General features: G+C 41.2%; 1 protein-coding gene across 12 annotated transcripts in view; it reads right to left on the reverse strand.

Annotated features, from left to right (window-relative positions):
• FN1 (fibronectin 1) overlaps positions 1-8,606 on the reverse strand; it is a 66,187-nt gene extending 57,581 nt beyond the window's left edge. For 11 of the 12 annotated variants that reach the window (XM_070422081.1, XM_070422078.1, XM_070422077.1 and 8 more), the window contains exons 1-6: positions 8,201-8,605; positions 7,112-7,240; positions 6,066-6,203; positions 4,604-4,735; positions 3,524-3,661; positions 477-635 (exon numbers count right to left, since the gene is read on the reverse strand). In XM_070422081.1, coding sequence (XP_070278182.1) covers positions 477-635; positions 3,524-3,661; positions 4,604-4,735; positions 6,066-6,203; positions 7,112-7,240; positions 8,201-8,348 — 844 coding nt within the window. In that variant the 5' untranslated portion in view covers positions 8,349-8,605. Of the gene's footprint in view, positions 1-476; positions 636-3,523; positions 3,662-4,603; positions 4,736-6,065; positions 6,204-7,111; positions 7,241-8,200 lie in introns of all 12 variants that reach the window. The other variant, XM_070422076.1, reaches the window with a different exon arrangement.
• Positions 8,607-16,731: the final 8,125 nt, after the last annotated feature.

Here is a 16,731-nt window from a genome sequence, read left to right on the forward strand (position 1 = left end):
TCTTTACACATCCAGGAAGCTCATAGTCCATGCCTTCACAACCCTTCACACCTGCCTTCATCCCAGCTCACTTCTGACCATGTCCTTCAAATAGCTCAAAATATCTGGGCATTTCTCTTCCTGACCTATTTTGAGAAATCTCTGCCACTCTGCAGGGACCCTTGCCATCTGCGTTGCTGTGGGCTCATCAGAACATGCCCTGGGCCGCCACAGTTCTCTAGAAGTTGCCCCTCCTTCCACATTTTGTGAATCTGTTGTGTGTTTTCCCCCTAAGATCTATTTTTATTTCATCTTCATGTACATTTAAAACTGAACATTAAATAAAGTTTTAACAGCTAACAATCGGTAAACGAACTCAGCTTACCAGCCCAAACACTGCAAATCATCCTTGAATGGCATGTCAAGGGAAAGATGGATTTGCAGGAACAATTTTGGTAACACTATCCCGTTTCCACCCAGCTCGCTCTGCTCCTCACCAGTGGATGTGGTCTGCACGGACGCGTGCCTTTCACACTTCCACTCCCCTCTGCCATTGCCTGTGCAGATGCACTGGAGCAGGTTCCCCCGATTGTCCTTCTTGCTCCAGGTGTCTCCGATTCTATAGGATGTCCTAGTGTCCTGATCGTTGCATCTGTCTGTGTTAGAAAGAAAGCATTCAAAGATGTGAATCAGGTCAAGCTTGCACATGCTCAACTGAAACTTTAAAAATATATACAGTATTTTAAAACTTGATAAGTTGCCCTAGCCGGTTTAGCTCAGTGGATAGAGGACTGAAGGGTCCCAGGTTCGATTCCGGTCAAGGGCACTTGCCCGGGTTTTGGGCTCAATCCCCAGTAGGGGGCGTGCAGGAGGCAGCCGATCAATGATTCCCTCTCATCATTGATGTTTCTATTTCCCTCTCCCTCTCCCTTCCTCTCTGAAATCAATAAAAATATATTTTAAAAAAATAAAAAATAAATAAAGCTTGGTAAGTTATTTTTTGATGATATGTTTCTATTTTGCTGTGGTGCCACAAGAGCAAAACTTCCAAACAATGGGATTTCGTTTGTTCCAGCAGAAAGAGAGCTATGGGATTTAACCTAGTTCCATTTCTCTGTTTGCCAAAACACTTTGTCATCATCATTCATTCATTATTTTATTTTATTATTTTTAGAGTTTTCACATCGTTTTTTTGACCAAATTCATTCTCTGGCTTTTGATCTCCCTTGTCTTTTCAGGCTCTCTTAGTAATTGCTGTAGATGACCTGCCTTTCAATAGGGGGCTTTCTTTACAAAACTAGGAGCAGTAGGGAGGCAAGTAGGTTTCAAATGGTCTTGGAGAGAAGCCCCAAAGAAGCCTGAAAAAGAGAGCAGCATCCCTTTCTTCATTTGTCATATAAAAAATTCAGGGGGTTACCAACTTCTCAGACTATGTTCTCCACCCACCCCCCACACATACCTATTTAAAATCACTAATAAAATGACCTCTTTTGAATTGCTTAGTGTTAACTCTACAATGGAAAAGTGAGATTACGATTGCAAAGGGATGTTTTATAACTAAATTACCATCAGTCTATGTGTTCAATTATCTGATTGATAGTTTGTTTCAATTATAATCTGGCTTTGCCCATATGCTGCAATGTGAGTATAGAGGATTTGATTTGTTTGTGTTTTTCTGCACTGGGTGAGAGAACAATAATTGGACAGTTGATGTAAATTCACACAAATATACACCCACATTGATCTACCACCAGAACAGAGATCTGAATGAAGATATGGCTGGTTACAGCTTTTTTCCAAATCCCTAGCTGAAAGGATCACCTTCCTTTCAACCTCTATAGCACTATTTTCAGTATTCGTCTTGAAGTCTTAATATTGTGCTTTATAGAAGATGACTATCTAGGCCTCTCTCATCTCCTTGACCTACTTGGCTAAGTGCTCTTTGAAAGTTGAATTAATATCCAATTCATTTTTTCATCCCTGCACCCTCTTGTACAAAGTAGGGGCTTAAATTATTTCATAAAACAAATGACTTTTCTTTGAGAAACTTTACCCAACTTGCGATTAGAAGAGTTTTAAATAACAGATGAGAGTTTAAGTCAGACATCTAATTTGTCTTAAGCCAAAAACATTACCACCAAGGTCTTGGAAGTCTGATGATCATAATAACATTTTAAATGCAAAAGATCTAATGAACCATCAAGTTTTTGGAAAAGATTTGGTCATAATCGTTATTACTTTCCATGAGAGATTTAGTTTTTGTTAGCAAAGAATTTAAATTTGGATGATGAACATTTTAAGACAGTTAAACATTTTAAGCTAGATAAATGAAATAGGTCATAATATTTAGATTTGATTTTAAAATTATTTATAACACCCTTGGTTAATGGCTATTTTGCTTCTATAAACTCTATAGTTGCTATTAGTTTGAAGCTTCAAAACAAAACAAAACGTAACACATTTTGAACCGCTAAGGCAGGGGTGGGAAACCTTTTTTTCTGCCACTTGGATATTTATAACATCATTTTCGGGCCATACAAAATCACCAACTTAAGCCCTGCCCTGTTTTTCCCAGTGGTTAGAGCATTGGCCTGTGGACTAAAGGGTCGTGGGTTCGATTCTGGTCAAGGACACATGCCTTGGTTGCAGGCTCCATCCCCAGCCCTCCCCTGGTCGGGGCCTATGCAGGAGGCAACTAATCGATCTTTTCCTTTCTCTCTCTCTCTCTCTCTCCCTCCCACTCTCTCTAAAAATCAATGGAAAAATATATCCTCAGTTAAGGATTAACAAAAAAAAATTATAAACTTGAAAATTAGCCTGCTATATTTGGTCAAACATTTAATTAACTCAACCCTAATGCCTTGGCAGGGCCAGACCAAATGATTTCTCAGGCCTAGTACAGCCCTGGGTTGACATTCCCCATCCCTGCCTTAAGGCAACAAGTAAGGTCAGGCAGCCCTAGAAGGAGCTGTAAAGCTGTCAGAAGTCAGCTTTTTTTTAGCACTACTAAGCTTATGTAGGATTTTGAGCAAGAGACACTGTCCTTAACCCACAATAGACACATCATTTTAACCAATGGGATAAGCATTTTTATTTCCATCAGTATTGCCTATGAATAGGCCTTATTTAAATGTGAAACATAAGGAAACCTAAAACTTTAGAGCTTTGCTCCCTTCTATGTCAATAGTGCTCACATGCTCAAATATGCATTGCTATGTTATTTTAATGACTTCCTTGCTCTTAATACTTTGAAAATATCTCAGCAATAACTTAGATTAAACATTTGCAACCAATCTTCATGCCCACAACACATTTGGCTTTTATATGAATATTAAGGTTCCTAGTAGCTGACAGTCTTTAATGAACAAAGATTTTTTTTTTTAATTTAGTCTTCTTGGAAGAAGCAGAATAAATTTAGTATAGAACTTTTCTTGACATTCAAAAGTTACAAAACAAATTGATGTATTGGGTGTGTTCTAAGTGACATCACATTACATTTCTAAGAATCCAGAAAATCATCTTAACATGCAAATCTAAAACATACTTCTAGAGGTACAGGTGATGCGTCCACTGCCTTCTCCCAGACAAGTACAATCCACCATCATCCAGCCTTGATAGGGCTTTTCCCAGGTTTCCCCAACAACATAGGAAGTCCCAGCAGCGTGGTCAAAACATTTCTCAGCTGTAGGAAAATGTGGAGGAAAAAGAGGGGGGAAAAAGCTATTTCAAATTGTGCCATCTCCCCTGTAATTTAAAGTGTATTGTGTAAGCAAAAATCCAGCCACATGTTTTAAGTAGTACTCTGTTCAAAAAGAAAACCATGCCCTGTAACTAAGCACATGGTAACCAAAGCAAAAGAAAGCTCAAGTTGGGCTGGCAGGCAGAAATTCCGTTCCCCAAATAAGTATATGGACTGTATATTTTCAGCTGGTATTATTCTTCTTCACACCAGTATTTTAAGTGAAAAGAATCTATGTATGTACCCAGTCTGTAGGACACTAAACATGCAAAATTCCAATCTAATTATGAATGACCAATTATGAATGCCTAAAAAAATGACAAGAAAGCCTTTGGAATTTGGATTTCTGTAAAAAAAAGAAAACACAACACAAAGGAAAATAAAAGTATCTGAATTAGAGAACAATTGTGAGTAAAACTTATAGACAGAAACTTTCAAGTTTGGGATTGAGACCAAAAGAAACTCAACAATTTTTATTTTGAAAAATAAAATTTACTAAGGTGTGACAGAGCACACACAATTTTATGTTTCAGTCCCGTGGTTCCAATAAAAATGTCAAAAGTATCATTTTTTTCTTTTAAATAACATATCTTGACCAAGGAAAACCCGAGATTAGACATTAGACAAAAGAAACTTCTTCCTAAACCTTTCAACTTTATCTTCTGCTTTTGAAACAAAATTAAGACAAGACTTATATGCAGTGGATATTTTTTTACCTGATTCTTTAAGACTGTGGATTACAAAACATTCCATTATTTACAATAAAGTTCCCATTTCATTATTTTTTTCATTGGAATTCAGATCTCTTGTTCATGTGGAGTTTGGTTCAACCCAACATCTTGACTATGCATTCCCACCCCTCATTTGTCCCTCATAGTCACACACCTATGGGCTTGCAGGTCCATTCTCCTTTCCCGTTACCAAGACACACACACTCTAACATGTAACCACCAGTCTCATGTGGTCTCCTCCAGGTGTCACCAATCTTGTAGGACTGACCCCCTTCGTGGCAGCGGTCTGTTCAAGATAAAAAAAAGAAAATTAAAGAGAGTAGGACAAAAAAAAACATTAAAAAAGAAAAAGAAGTAGTCTCATGTTCTACCCACAGTAGGTACTTAGTATTCAGAGAACAGCTTTCCCATCAGAGACAGGGGAAAAGTTAACAGGTCTGGTGACTTGGGGTCATTCAATCAAATGTTTTGTTTAAGCACAATGGGAAACCACAGAGAAAAATGAATGGCAAAGAAAGAGGTCATAAATCCTGGTTCCCAGAGGGATCGCAGGAAATTGGGTCCTAAAGCAGAAAAGCAAGGCTGGCAGACATGACCTCCATACAGACACAGCAGGCTGAGCCTGAGACTAATTCAATGAAAAGCCATATTGGGTATAGTATTTCAGCTTTCGGGAGTGTGGAGAGTCTGTGTTTTATCCTAGGTTACACATATAATTTTGGCAGAAAGCAAATAGATGTGTGCATATCAAGTGTGAAAAACCAGGTACTTTTCTAGGCTGTTAAACAAGCTGGCACATCTACCCACTAGATTGTAAACACAATGGACCACTGACTCTTATCATTTGTCAATACATTTGGATAAACCCTAACTTAAGTATGGGGAAAGCAGATTGGGCCTATTCACAAGGGACTGTCTTGTTCATTTGGACATAACTTTTTAAAGTGACTTACAGGATGGATTTAAAAAAGCAAAAAAAGCAAATGCTATGTTAATAGAATCCATTTATAACACAGTGAATCATACTGGAAAGACCTCCTGAACTAAAGTACAATTGATGAGAGTCAACCCAGTCCCCAAAGTATCTTGGAAACACTATTAAGCTAATCATTCCACATTGTCCCTGGGAATAGAGAGATCCAATTCCTGGGTATAAACTATTGGTCACAAAGAAACCAGACTGTTTGTATGGGATGTAAGAGGTCTCTGCATTGCAAACAAGAAGAGCAGTCCACACAATGGAAGAAGGTTCACTCTTCATGACCATCTTCCGATCATTGCAGATAATCACATGATCAGTCTGGCTTGAAGACGCCCAGGAATGTAAAATGGGCAACTTCTCTAAGTACGTCTTACTGGAGTGGAACCCAGGAGATCCACTTGGTTACACTGTACACACACACACATACACACACACACACACACACACTTAAAACCACACTGATTCTATCTGTGCTTAGAGACATCTCCCAGAAGCGCAGGAATCAGTTGGGTGACAACATAATAGTACCTGGTCACCTCGAATAAATCCCAAAATTAGGACTATCCAGTCATCAATAACAGAAAGTAACAGTAATGGAGAAATTCATATTTATAGTATTTCAGCATCATCTTACTTGCAATGGTACAGCTTATTCTTCCTCGTCCAGCCCCGATGCAGGTACAGTCCCAGATCATGGAGTCTTTGGGACGCTCATAAGTGTCCCCCACCCGGTACGTGTTCCCAGTGTACTTGTCAAAGCAAGTCTCTTCAGCTGAGGGGAGAAGGAAAGTGCACATGAACCTCACATATGCAAAAGCCTTTATATTCCACTAACCTCATCCAAAGGAGCACTCGCTTTTCCACTCTATGAGCAACACAGTACCACAAAAAGTTTTTAAAGATGGAAGTGGGAGACCTAGAATATCCCTTAGGCTCTCATAAAGCCCTGACTTTTGATCTTTGGCAAGTTCCCCCATTTTCTGTAAATTAATTTCTATTGTAAAGGATTCTCAGGCCCTAGGAGAAAGCCATATGCAGTACTACCTTAGGACAGGCTCGATGGTGAAGGAAGGACTGCAGATTCAGATCTCTGACTCAGAGAGTCCAACCAAGGCCCACATAAAAGCAAACAATTTGAAGAGCCCAACCCCCCACCAGGCACAGTCACTTGTTAATCCTATTTCCACTTTAGCGTCATCTGTGCTGCTCTGTGCAAGTTGCCATCATTTGAGAGCAGCATATCAATGGTCATAAAGAATGAGAACTTTGAAGTGGTTAGTGGTTTTGTGTAAAAAAAAAGTCACTTTACATTATAAAGCCCAAAGTGTTTTCTGACCCATAATCTTATTGTTTAAGATTTAAAATTACTTTCTAATAAATTAAAATTTTTATAAGTGTTTTTGGAGGAAGAATACACAAATCTTTTATTTTCTCATCAAAACCTTTGGGAGAGTAAAACAGAAAGACTTGAGGAATTACTTGGGGATACATTTGTTCTCTTGTTTCAAAGGCAAAAGTAACATGTAAAAAGCAAATATCAGCAGTTATTAAATGTTTTTAAAGAGGAAATGATAGATCATTCTATTGAAAAACTGGCGTACGAATTTTTACTACCAGTGCTGAATTTAATCAACAAGCACCACTTCTCCAAGAAGTTACAAGATACTCCTCACCACTTACCTTCAGGTTTGCTCTCGCAATTAAAGCCCCGGCTCCCTCCATAACAGGTACAAACCAAGGTATTGCCCAGGTATGTGCGTTCCCATTGTTGGTTTATCTGATAGTGATTCCCATTATCAAAACAACCAGCTGTAAATGAAGAAAAAAGTTGTTACATTTGCATCCCCCCTTTTTCCAGGTTAGGGAATTTTTTTGCACAATTAAATTGATAAGCCTAAGCAACAAACATAGAAAAATAAGTTAATCTTCAGAGCTCACGGAGAATGAAAAGCAATATTGCACTAAAATGTAGAGGTAGAAACTAGCTATCTAAAGATTCAACCAGTTTGTACACGTAGATATTTAGGTATTCCTTCCCCTCCCCTCCCCTCCCCCCACTTTCTTTTAACTTAGCTAAATGTTATACAATGATGTCATTTCCATCTGGCCAGGGGTCGACATCAAGGAAGAAGAAACATTTTAAAACGCAGATAATTACAACTGCATTTTAAAATATGCAAGGAACTTCCATGATCTTCTTGGGTAGTAAGTCAAGAGGACAGTTTTAAGCAGTTTCCTGTAGCCGATGCCAAAGGAGGGTGTGTCTTTGAAAAACTCGAGTAGGAATTCTGATCTCTGTTCTTGGAGTAGTGTCCTGAGGGGCCCCTCGGCAATGCAAACTAAATTACCTCACATTCAGATTTAGTGAGGAACACAGCTATGTAGCTACCTTCTTCCCACCCATGTTGAACATATTTAACCAGTTATTCAGTAACGCAGAAAACAAGAAAGACCACACTAAGCCCAAAAGAACCTGTAAAGGCTTCCATTATTTTTCTCTTTAAAGGTAAGTTTTGATGCATTCACAGGAAAACGACCTGAACGTGTAGAGCTGATAAGAGCACAGGAGCCCCTGTCCTCCAATGTATTATCCTAGGCCCGCAGACCCCGCCTGCTCAAACCGTTGCCTCCTGCGTCCACAGTGGTTTCCCATCAAGGGGAGCACACTCTCCATGCGCGCGCGCGCGCGGAAAACTTCATCCCCAACTTTAGTTGGTTTTATGGTCCCATCCCTGCGCCAGCCGGTTTCAGCCCGCAGTCCATACTCACGCTTGTTTTGGCTGACAGCCACCGGGGACGGGGGCAGAATCATTTGCTGAGTCTGCCTCTTGCCCCTCCAGGTTCCGGCGGAGGGCACCGCCATCCCCAGGGACACGGCGGCCAGAAGCAGCAGCCCGGGTCCCGGACCCCTGAGCATCTTGAGACGGTGCGGGGAGAGGCCCTCTCCACGAGGCAATTGCCACCGAGTTCAGTTCTCTTAGAAACCTACGGGGGGATCCCTTCCAGGGCCCCCAGGGGGGGTGATGCCTTAAGGCAGGTAAGGGTCAGAGGATGGGGAAGGGGACGGGTAGAGGGACAGAGGGGAAGGAAAGGATGGAGAGAACTTGTGGCTGCGGGTCCCGACTCGCGCTTGGGGCTCCCTTTCCTGCCCTGGTACGGAGCTGCCGGCGCGAGCGGCCGAGCCTGGACGGCCGGGGGTTTATATGGGACCGTCCCCTCCCGCCCCCCGCGAGGCCCCGGGCGTCGGGGAGGAGGGGCCCGTCCGGCTCCCCCCGCCCCTCCCGCGGCCGCTGCCGCCGCCGACCGCGCGCCCATTGGCCGGGGCTCCGGGTGACGTCAGGGGGACTGTGGGTTCGCCGCGAACAAAAGAGATGCTGATCCTCCGCCAGGATTGGGGCTAGAGAACTTTTTTCGGTTTCCTTTGCGGTCGTCCAACTTTTTGGGGGCCGAGGGGGAGGGATGGGAAGCGACTGGGAAAGGGTAGACGGGAGGAAAGGGAGGGGCTGGAGTTCAGTGAAGCGGAGGGGTTGCAAGTCCTCCTCCCTCCCCCCCTCCGCTTCCCTTTTCTTTCTTATTAGGGTGGGTTGGTGAGGACATTTCGTCTTCTCTTAAAAAAAAAAAAAAAAAGTCTGTTCACTGGAGTATATTCTGGGGGGAGGACAAAACCACGAAGTGGCCACCACCTTGCAGCTGTAGGAAAGTAGCCTTCGCAGTCCCAGGGCGGGGCTGGCTTTCCTCCTGTTCCCTTTCTTCGGTTTAATTTAATGTGCACCGATTTGGGATTCCCTAGAGTTCGCCTTCAGAGCTTCCTGTGCAAGCCCTCTCCTCGCAAGCGCTGTACCAGCCCGGTTCTGAGGAGGTGCTGGCCGGGGAGCATCCATCCTTTCAGGAGCTTCCCTGAGGACCTGGAGTTCCGCGGGGCGCTGGGCGGGTCTGGGGGCACTTCAGGGACCCAGGTTTCTTTGGAAAGGACAAAGCAGCAGTTTGCTCGGAAAAAAAAAATGCAGGAAGAAGTTTTGGGTTTGGGGTTTTGTTTTCAACCCCCTCCCCCCTCCCCCCCTCCCTTCTTCACCCCTCCCCCATGGGGTCTGTTTCCTCTGAAAGTGCAAGCAGCCATGGTCGACCTGAAACCTGGGAAATTGGACCGGCTCAGGAGCAAGACCATGTCTTTGCTCATGTTCTCCATGCCCGTCACACACAAAGCAGAGATCTTGTATGAATCACGGAAAGCTAAGAAAAGACCATTTACGGCCTTGCCTTCCTACAGTTTCTTCCTTGCTGTAATTTGGCATTTTCTTGTTTATAGCCATCAGTTAAGTCACAGGATTCCCCTCCCCCAGCTAGCCCCGCCGCCAGATTTTTTAAATTTCAGTTATTATCTACTCCAAGAATGTGGAAGGTTCCCATTTAAGATCTCCCGGGGCTGGCTTTCCCTCTAAACTCGGAGGCTGGACACGGACTGGCATTGAGCAACTCCTCAAATCAGTCCTTTTTCAGACAGACACAAATCACACTTGCTTTTTAAATTTTTCAAAAAGGCGGAGTCCACGACCTTCTTCAGTAAATCCTGAGAGACCCAAACTCAAATCGTTGCCTTCCAGTTTTGTTAGTAGTGCGGACTTCTCGTTTGCTTTGAAAACCTATGAAAGCTACTAACAATATGTTTATTTCTATAAGGGCTTGTTTTTCCCAAAAGTTCCATCTTCGGTAACTGCCGTGGGGTAATTCCAACTCCATGGTCTATAAAATACCTAACACATCAAAGACGCAAAACTAACATTTGTTTTATTAATGCAGGGAATTCAAAATAAAACAGCAAATAGCAGTTTCCTACAAGAGGTGTAAAATAACTTCCTGTGGAGTCCTGTCTAGGTTCAAGGTTTTTTAAAAATTTCTCATCATCACTTAACAGAACAGTTTTCTCTTTCAAATATAAAAAGCCTCTTGTAAATTCTTAATAAATGTCTGGGAAGCCAATGTTCCTTCCAGAGGTAAGAATACCTGGAAATCAGATGTCAGCAAGATAGACTTGGGGCTAACACACACAGGTTTCTTAATACACATCGATTCTGGAGGAAGGAAATAAGTGCTTAGAAAAGTATGTTGTCAACCAAAAACATGAGAGTTTGGTATATTTACTGTACTCAAAATACATTAGAATAATATACACATGCGAACTGGGAAGGAAAAAAAGCCCACCTCACCTTTCAGAAGAAATGTTTATATTTCAACCCCATTGAAATATAATTTGTTTAAGGAAACGGTATATATGTCTAATGTCTCCTAAGCAAAAACTTAATGATATTTAACTCAATTTTATAGGAATGCTTGGGAGTTTACTCTTTTACTTGAAAGTTTTTGTTTTGTTTAAACTTAGGACATAGAAACATATTCTTGGTTAAGTTAACAAGGCTTGAGACCAATATTCTTTCATTATCAAAATCCCTTATAACTATGTAAGTCCATTCACTCTAACTAGAGAGATAATTAAAACTTAAAGGCCACACTTTGTTCTAACTCAGCAGACTTGCCTAGTGTCCAAGATTCCCTTGTATTTCCTTTAAAATCTTGAAGACTATTTTGACGGAGTAGGTTCTTTAGTAAACAGTATGCTTCTGCTTGTATGAAACATCCTTAGACTTCTTTTTCCTATCTTGAAGGGACAGGGGAATATAACCAAACAGAAAGATTCATAGATGCCTGGGGCTAGGACTGGGAACAGGAATTAATTGTAAATGGACACTAGGAATCTTACTGGGGTGATGGAAATAAATATTCTAAAACTAGATTGTGGTGGTGGCTGCACAACTTGGTAGTCATGAAAAATCATTGAGTAGTACACTTAATGGTGTGTAAATTATACCTCCATAATGTTTTTAAATAATTGATTTAAAAGTAGTATTTCTTTATCCTTTTTTACTTATACTGTCTCCTGAATTTGTTCAAGATCACACTTCCAGGTGGCAGCAGCACATACAAGGTGTCCTAATTTCTTAACTTTTCTAAGAGGAAGTTTGCCTTTAATACAGTAGTGGATTGTTTCCTCCGCGCCAGTACCTCCTTACGAAACCTAGTACTGGTGTGATGGCACGTATGTGGTAGAGACAGAACAAATGTTCATTTAAGACTGTGTGTTGTTTCTTCTTGAAATTGCCATGGCGATAGAATTTTCCCAGAATTTAAGTCAACTTAAATTTTCAGTAGCAAAAAAGAGCACATGTATCTGGGGGCGGGGCAGGGGGAGTATTATTTGGATGTTTTCTTATTGGAGAAAGTTAGTGAGGAGCATGAGCAATTATGGAAATCTGAATTGAACTTACTTCATTTGAATTGAAGATTATGTTTAAGCATAAAAAGAATTGATCAGATCTAGCCAATTTTGAAGGATTCGAATTAAAACAATGTAAGGGATAAGTTTTAAAAGGCAATTATTTCCATCTTAAAAAAGGGGTTTTCTTTTAGAATAATTAAACACATTATAGACAATACTCCTTCCAGCCAAATCCCTTGCCTATTGAAAAAAAATTATTTCTGATAAAGAAATAATTTCTTGACACCATGGGTTACATTTTGAGGTAAGTGGGCTTTTTTTTTTTTTTTCTTTCTGGAAACCTTTGGTTTTTATCTTGTTCTTAATCTCTTTTAGTCCTGTTACGGAGGCCAATGACTAGGTGACCTTTAGAACTTTCTGACTTAAGAACCTGGAGTATCTTTTTTCTAATTCATGGGCTCCTATGTGTAGATTGGATAGAGATACATTACAATAGTTGTATTTCTTATCTTGATTTCTTTTTTTTTTTTTTTTTGGCATGAACTCCTTCCCGTCTTCTTCCCTTGAAAACAGCCAAGCTTGCAAAACTGATACTGATTAAGCACAGGTGCAAGAATGAAAAATAAAGGCCTCATGGGCAGCCCCATGGGTAGAATGTCTGAGCAGTTTGTCTAGACCTGCCGCCATGGAGAAAATACTTGATAAGGGCTTTAAATTATGCCTTGAACGCCAGCCAGTTTTTTACTTAATAAGCATTTTGTTTATATTTTAAGTTACTTTATTATTTAAGCAGCACTTTAAAAAGTCTTAATCTATGCCCTTTGATTCTTAGCAGGAGGTCTCCTTTCTCATTAAAGGATAGTAACTCCCAAAAGGTTTTGCAAAGGAGTCTAATTCATCCAGTAAAATGGAACTAACTACTGTGTAGCTGGAACACAACCACAATTATGTTAGAACATTTCAGCTTTCTAAAGTAGGTAGCGGTTTCTTAGATATATTTTATTTTTCAATGTTGGTGCGCCTTTTTCCAATTTTGCTTTATTTTATGTTGGTAGCTTTAAAGGTTTGTTTTGAAAGGTTACATTAAAAAATACTTAGCCCAGCCAGAGTGGCTCAGTGCTTGAGCGTCAACCTATGAACCAGGAGGTCACAGTTCGATTCCCCATCAAGGCTCATGTCCTGGTGGTGAGCGCAATCCCCAGGAGAGGATGTGCAGGAGGCAGCCGATCAGTGATTCTCTCTCATCATTGATGTTTCCATCTCTCTCCCTCTCCCTTCCTCTCTCAAATCAATAAAAATATATTTTAAAAGAAAACACTTAAACGATTCCCTACCAGTATTTAAATTGTTTTCTATCCCTTTGCAGCTAATCATGAAGGTTGTGTCAAATGCTTTGAAATGGTAACCTTTTATGTTTTATCATAAATAAACTTTTACTCTGACAATAGACTACTGTGATATGGGTGGTCAACAGACACCTTTTCTATTGACTCTGTTGATCATTTAGTTATAATAAATCAAAGATAAATTCACCTGAATTATAAAATTAAAGTATAAATATAATTATCATTAAATTAATGCTGAACCCTTTTCCAGATAAAATTCGTATGTTTTTTCATTAGGTATGAAAATCTGACTGAGATGAAATGGACATTTAAAATCATTTCATTTTAAACATGAAAAACTAAGGCAAGCTGAAGTGAGTGCACAAGGTCATAAAGATTTCAGTTACTGAAGAAAAAGATATTTAAATAGCTAGATTATATTAAGTGCTTACTCTGAGCCAGACATGGTACTAAATGCTTTATATGCATTTTTCTTTTTTTTTTATTCAACTGTGGTAGGCAGTTAGACAGACATGAGCAGAGCAAGGATGATGGGCCAGGTACAGAAGATCACCAGGGAAGAAAGCCCTGGTGCCTAGCAAAGGACAATTGTAGGGTGGGACCTCGCCCCCAGGGTGACCTTTCCTCTCCTAGCCTACTGCTGATCATGTAGGTTGGACCCCCGGACCTTCCCTCCCTAGAGATAACATCTAGGCCTCAGCTGTACCTCAGCTCTTGGCCCAGAAAAGCAGTAAATCCAGACAAACAACACCAGGATTAGCTGCATTGGATGATGACCCCCTGCCTGGTGCTCACCAGTCAATCAGTGGAGACCTAGACCCTGAAAGGACCTAGAGCTGCTGAATATTCTACTGAGATCTTCCCTGGGAAGATTGATTTTCCAAATAAATGTTCTCTTATAGTTTGAGTCTTGGTTCTGAATTCTTTCCTAGCCAGAACTCAAGTACCGAGGTTGTTGAACCCAGGTCTGGTCTGACCTCACCTGTCTAACCTGAGACCCTTCCTGCTGCCCACAACATTATGGTGCCATGACTCAGATTGTGACTTGCATTGTGTGGCAGGATTCCAGAGACGCCCACCCAGGACTGCTTTGCAGACCCAGCCCAGTGCTAGGTACCAGCAGGGACCCATTGTACCCCTATCATCTCGTTTTGCATCAGGTGGACTTGGGTGAGTTTCTTGGAATTCCAGACCTCTTTGTTTTAAGATAAGAGGCTGACTTTCTTTTAGCTGTTTTTTTAAATCCTTGAGTTTTTGTAATCATAGAGGTAGAAGTAATTCATAGAATAAATGGGCTGAAAAAACAAGTTATAGAGGCAATGGAAGGGCCCTAGGAGCTTGGGAGTGAGTAAGGTAGTGGTAATGTACCTGGGAAGAGGGGAAGGGGAAGGGGAAGGGAAAAAGAAAAGCTTGAGTGTGCTCCCCGGAGGGAGGACACACTGGGTCTCAGCAACGAAAATAATTTTATGGTTGGGGGTCACCACAACATGAGGAACTGTATTAAAGGGTCATGGCATTAGGAAGGTTGAGAACCACTGCTCTAAGGGAAGTGCTATCATTTGTTCGCTCTTACAGATGAGGATGTTTTATTTATCATTATTTTTTAAAATTTTTATTGATTTCAGAGAGGAAGGGAGAGGAGAGAGAAATAGAAACATCAGTGATGAGAGAGAATCATTGATCAGCTGCCTCCTGCACACCCTCTACTGGAATCAAACCCGGGACCCTTCAGTCCACAGGCTGACACTCTATCCTCTAAGCCAAACTGGCTAGGGCTGTCCTAAGGGTTTTAAGGGTGGAGATTTTAAGGTAGGTCTCAGGGGAAGATCTCAGTAGATATTCAGCAGCTTTCTAGGTGTGTCCTTTCAGGGTCTAGGTCCCCACTGATAGATTGGTGAGCACCAAGGCAGGGAGTCATCATCCAATGCAGCTAATCCTCAGGTCAGCCTTGGTGTTGTTTGTCTGGATTTGCTGCTTTTCTGGGCCAAGAACTCAGGTACAACTGAGGCCTAGAAGTTATCTCTAGGGAGGAAAAGGCAGGGGGTCCAAACTGCATGATCAGTAGTAGGCTAGGGGAGGGAAGGTCACCTTGGGGGCGAGGTCTCACCCTACAATTGTCCTTTGCTAGGCACCCAGGGCTTCTGCCCCGGTGACCTTCTGTACCTGGCCCATTGTCCTTGCTCTGCTCATGTCTTTCTAACTGCCTATGACACAACCATCAACAACCCTCTAAGACAGTGGTTCTCAACCTGTGGGTTGAGACCCCTTTGGGAGTCGAACGACTTTCACAGGGGTCACCTAAGACTGTTGGAAAACACATATTAAATAAATAATTACATATTGTTTTTGTGATTAATCACTATGTTTTAATTATGTTCAATTTGTAACAATGAAAATACATCCTGCATATCAGATATTTACATTGCGATTCATAATAGTAGCAAAATTACAGTTATGAAGTAGCAACGAAAATAATTTTATGGTTGGGGGTCACCACAACATGAGGAACTGTATTAAAGTGTCATGGCATTAGGAAGGTTGAGAACCACTGCTCTAAGGAAAGTGCTATCATTTGTTCGCTCTTACAGATGAGGATACAAAGCTGACAAAACTAACTGGAATGGTGTTTTCTGAGCCATCAGCTTTATAGAAATTGTGGTGTCACTTAATGATCTCCATCTGGAACAAGAGTATGGGCAAAGCAAGTGGCTAAAGGATTTTGTGGATGACTTCTTGGACATGCGGCTAATTTATTCAGAAGATGTCAAAGAACCTTACTAACTGATATGCTATCAGTTTCACCTGTGATATGCAGGGCAATTCTTTTGTAGAGCAATTTCTTTCAAACAGTCTGGCTGTATTTTGGCATCTTGAGTCAGATGTGGAAGATTGTTACTTCTGACTCTGCTGGACCACAAGCTTGGTGGGCAGAGTCTAAGTCAGGGGACCTCAAACTTTTTAAACAGGGGGCCAGTTCACTGTCCCTCAGACCGTTGGAGGGCCAGACTATATTTTTTAAAAAAACTATGAACAAATTCCTATGCACACTGGACATATCTTATTTTGAAGTAAAAAAACAAAACGGGAACAAATACAATATTTGTATTTGCATGTGGCCCGCGGGCCGTTGTTTGAGGACCCCTGGTCTAAGTCTTGTGTATTCTGTATGCTCAGCACTGGGCACAATGAATGAAAGGATGGAATGGCAGAAGAGAAATACTTGCACATTCACATTTAGTGATTATTTATCCAGCCAGGCACATTACTGAGTGCTCTGCAAATGTTATTTTAGTTTATTTTCAAAGTAACTGCCAGAAATAGATATTAATAGCCCCATTTATTCTCTGAGGGTCAGAGTTTAAAAATGGTTCATAAGTTTATGCAGTGAGAGAGGGACAAAGCTGGTATTTAAATCAAGGTCTTCCTGACACAAAATGCATGTTTTTCACCATGACATGCAAGGCTTCCTAAAGAGATTTCCCCCCATATAAGTTCTAAGAAATTGGGAAAAAATAGCTGGTAGTTATTTTCTTTGTTTTCCTGACCTTCATGCTCTGCCCTTCACTGCCTTGCTCTACTCTAGGGTTGAACCTTTGAACTGTTCAGCATGCTCCTCTGCATGCTGGAGGCAGAAGGACAAAGAGGTCTTCTGAAGTCTTCTTCTGGCTTCAGGTCCACAGTTC

Source organism: Myotis yumanensis, unplaced genomic scaffold (assembly GCF_028538775.1).
Source record: "Myotis yumanensis isolate MYYU_CA2020_CCGP unplaced genomic scaffold, mMyoYum1.0.hap1 SCAF_8, whole genome shotgun sequence".
In the NCBI taxonomy this organism is placed as follows: domain Eukaryota; kingdom Metazoa; phylum Chordata; class Mammalia; order Chiroptera; family Vespertilionidae; genus Myotis; species Myotis yumanensis.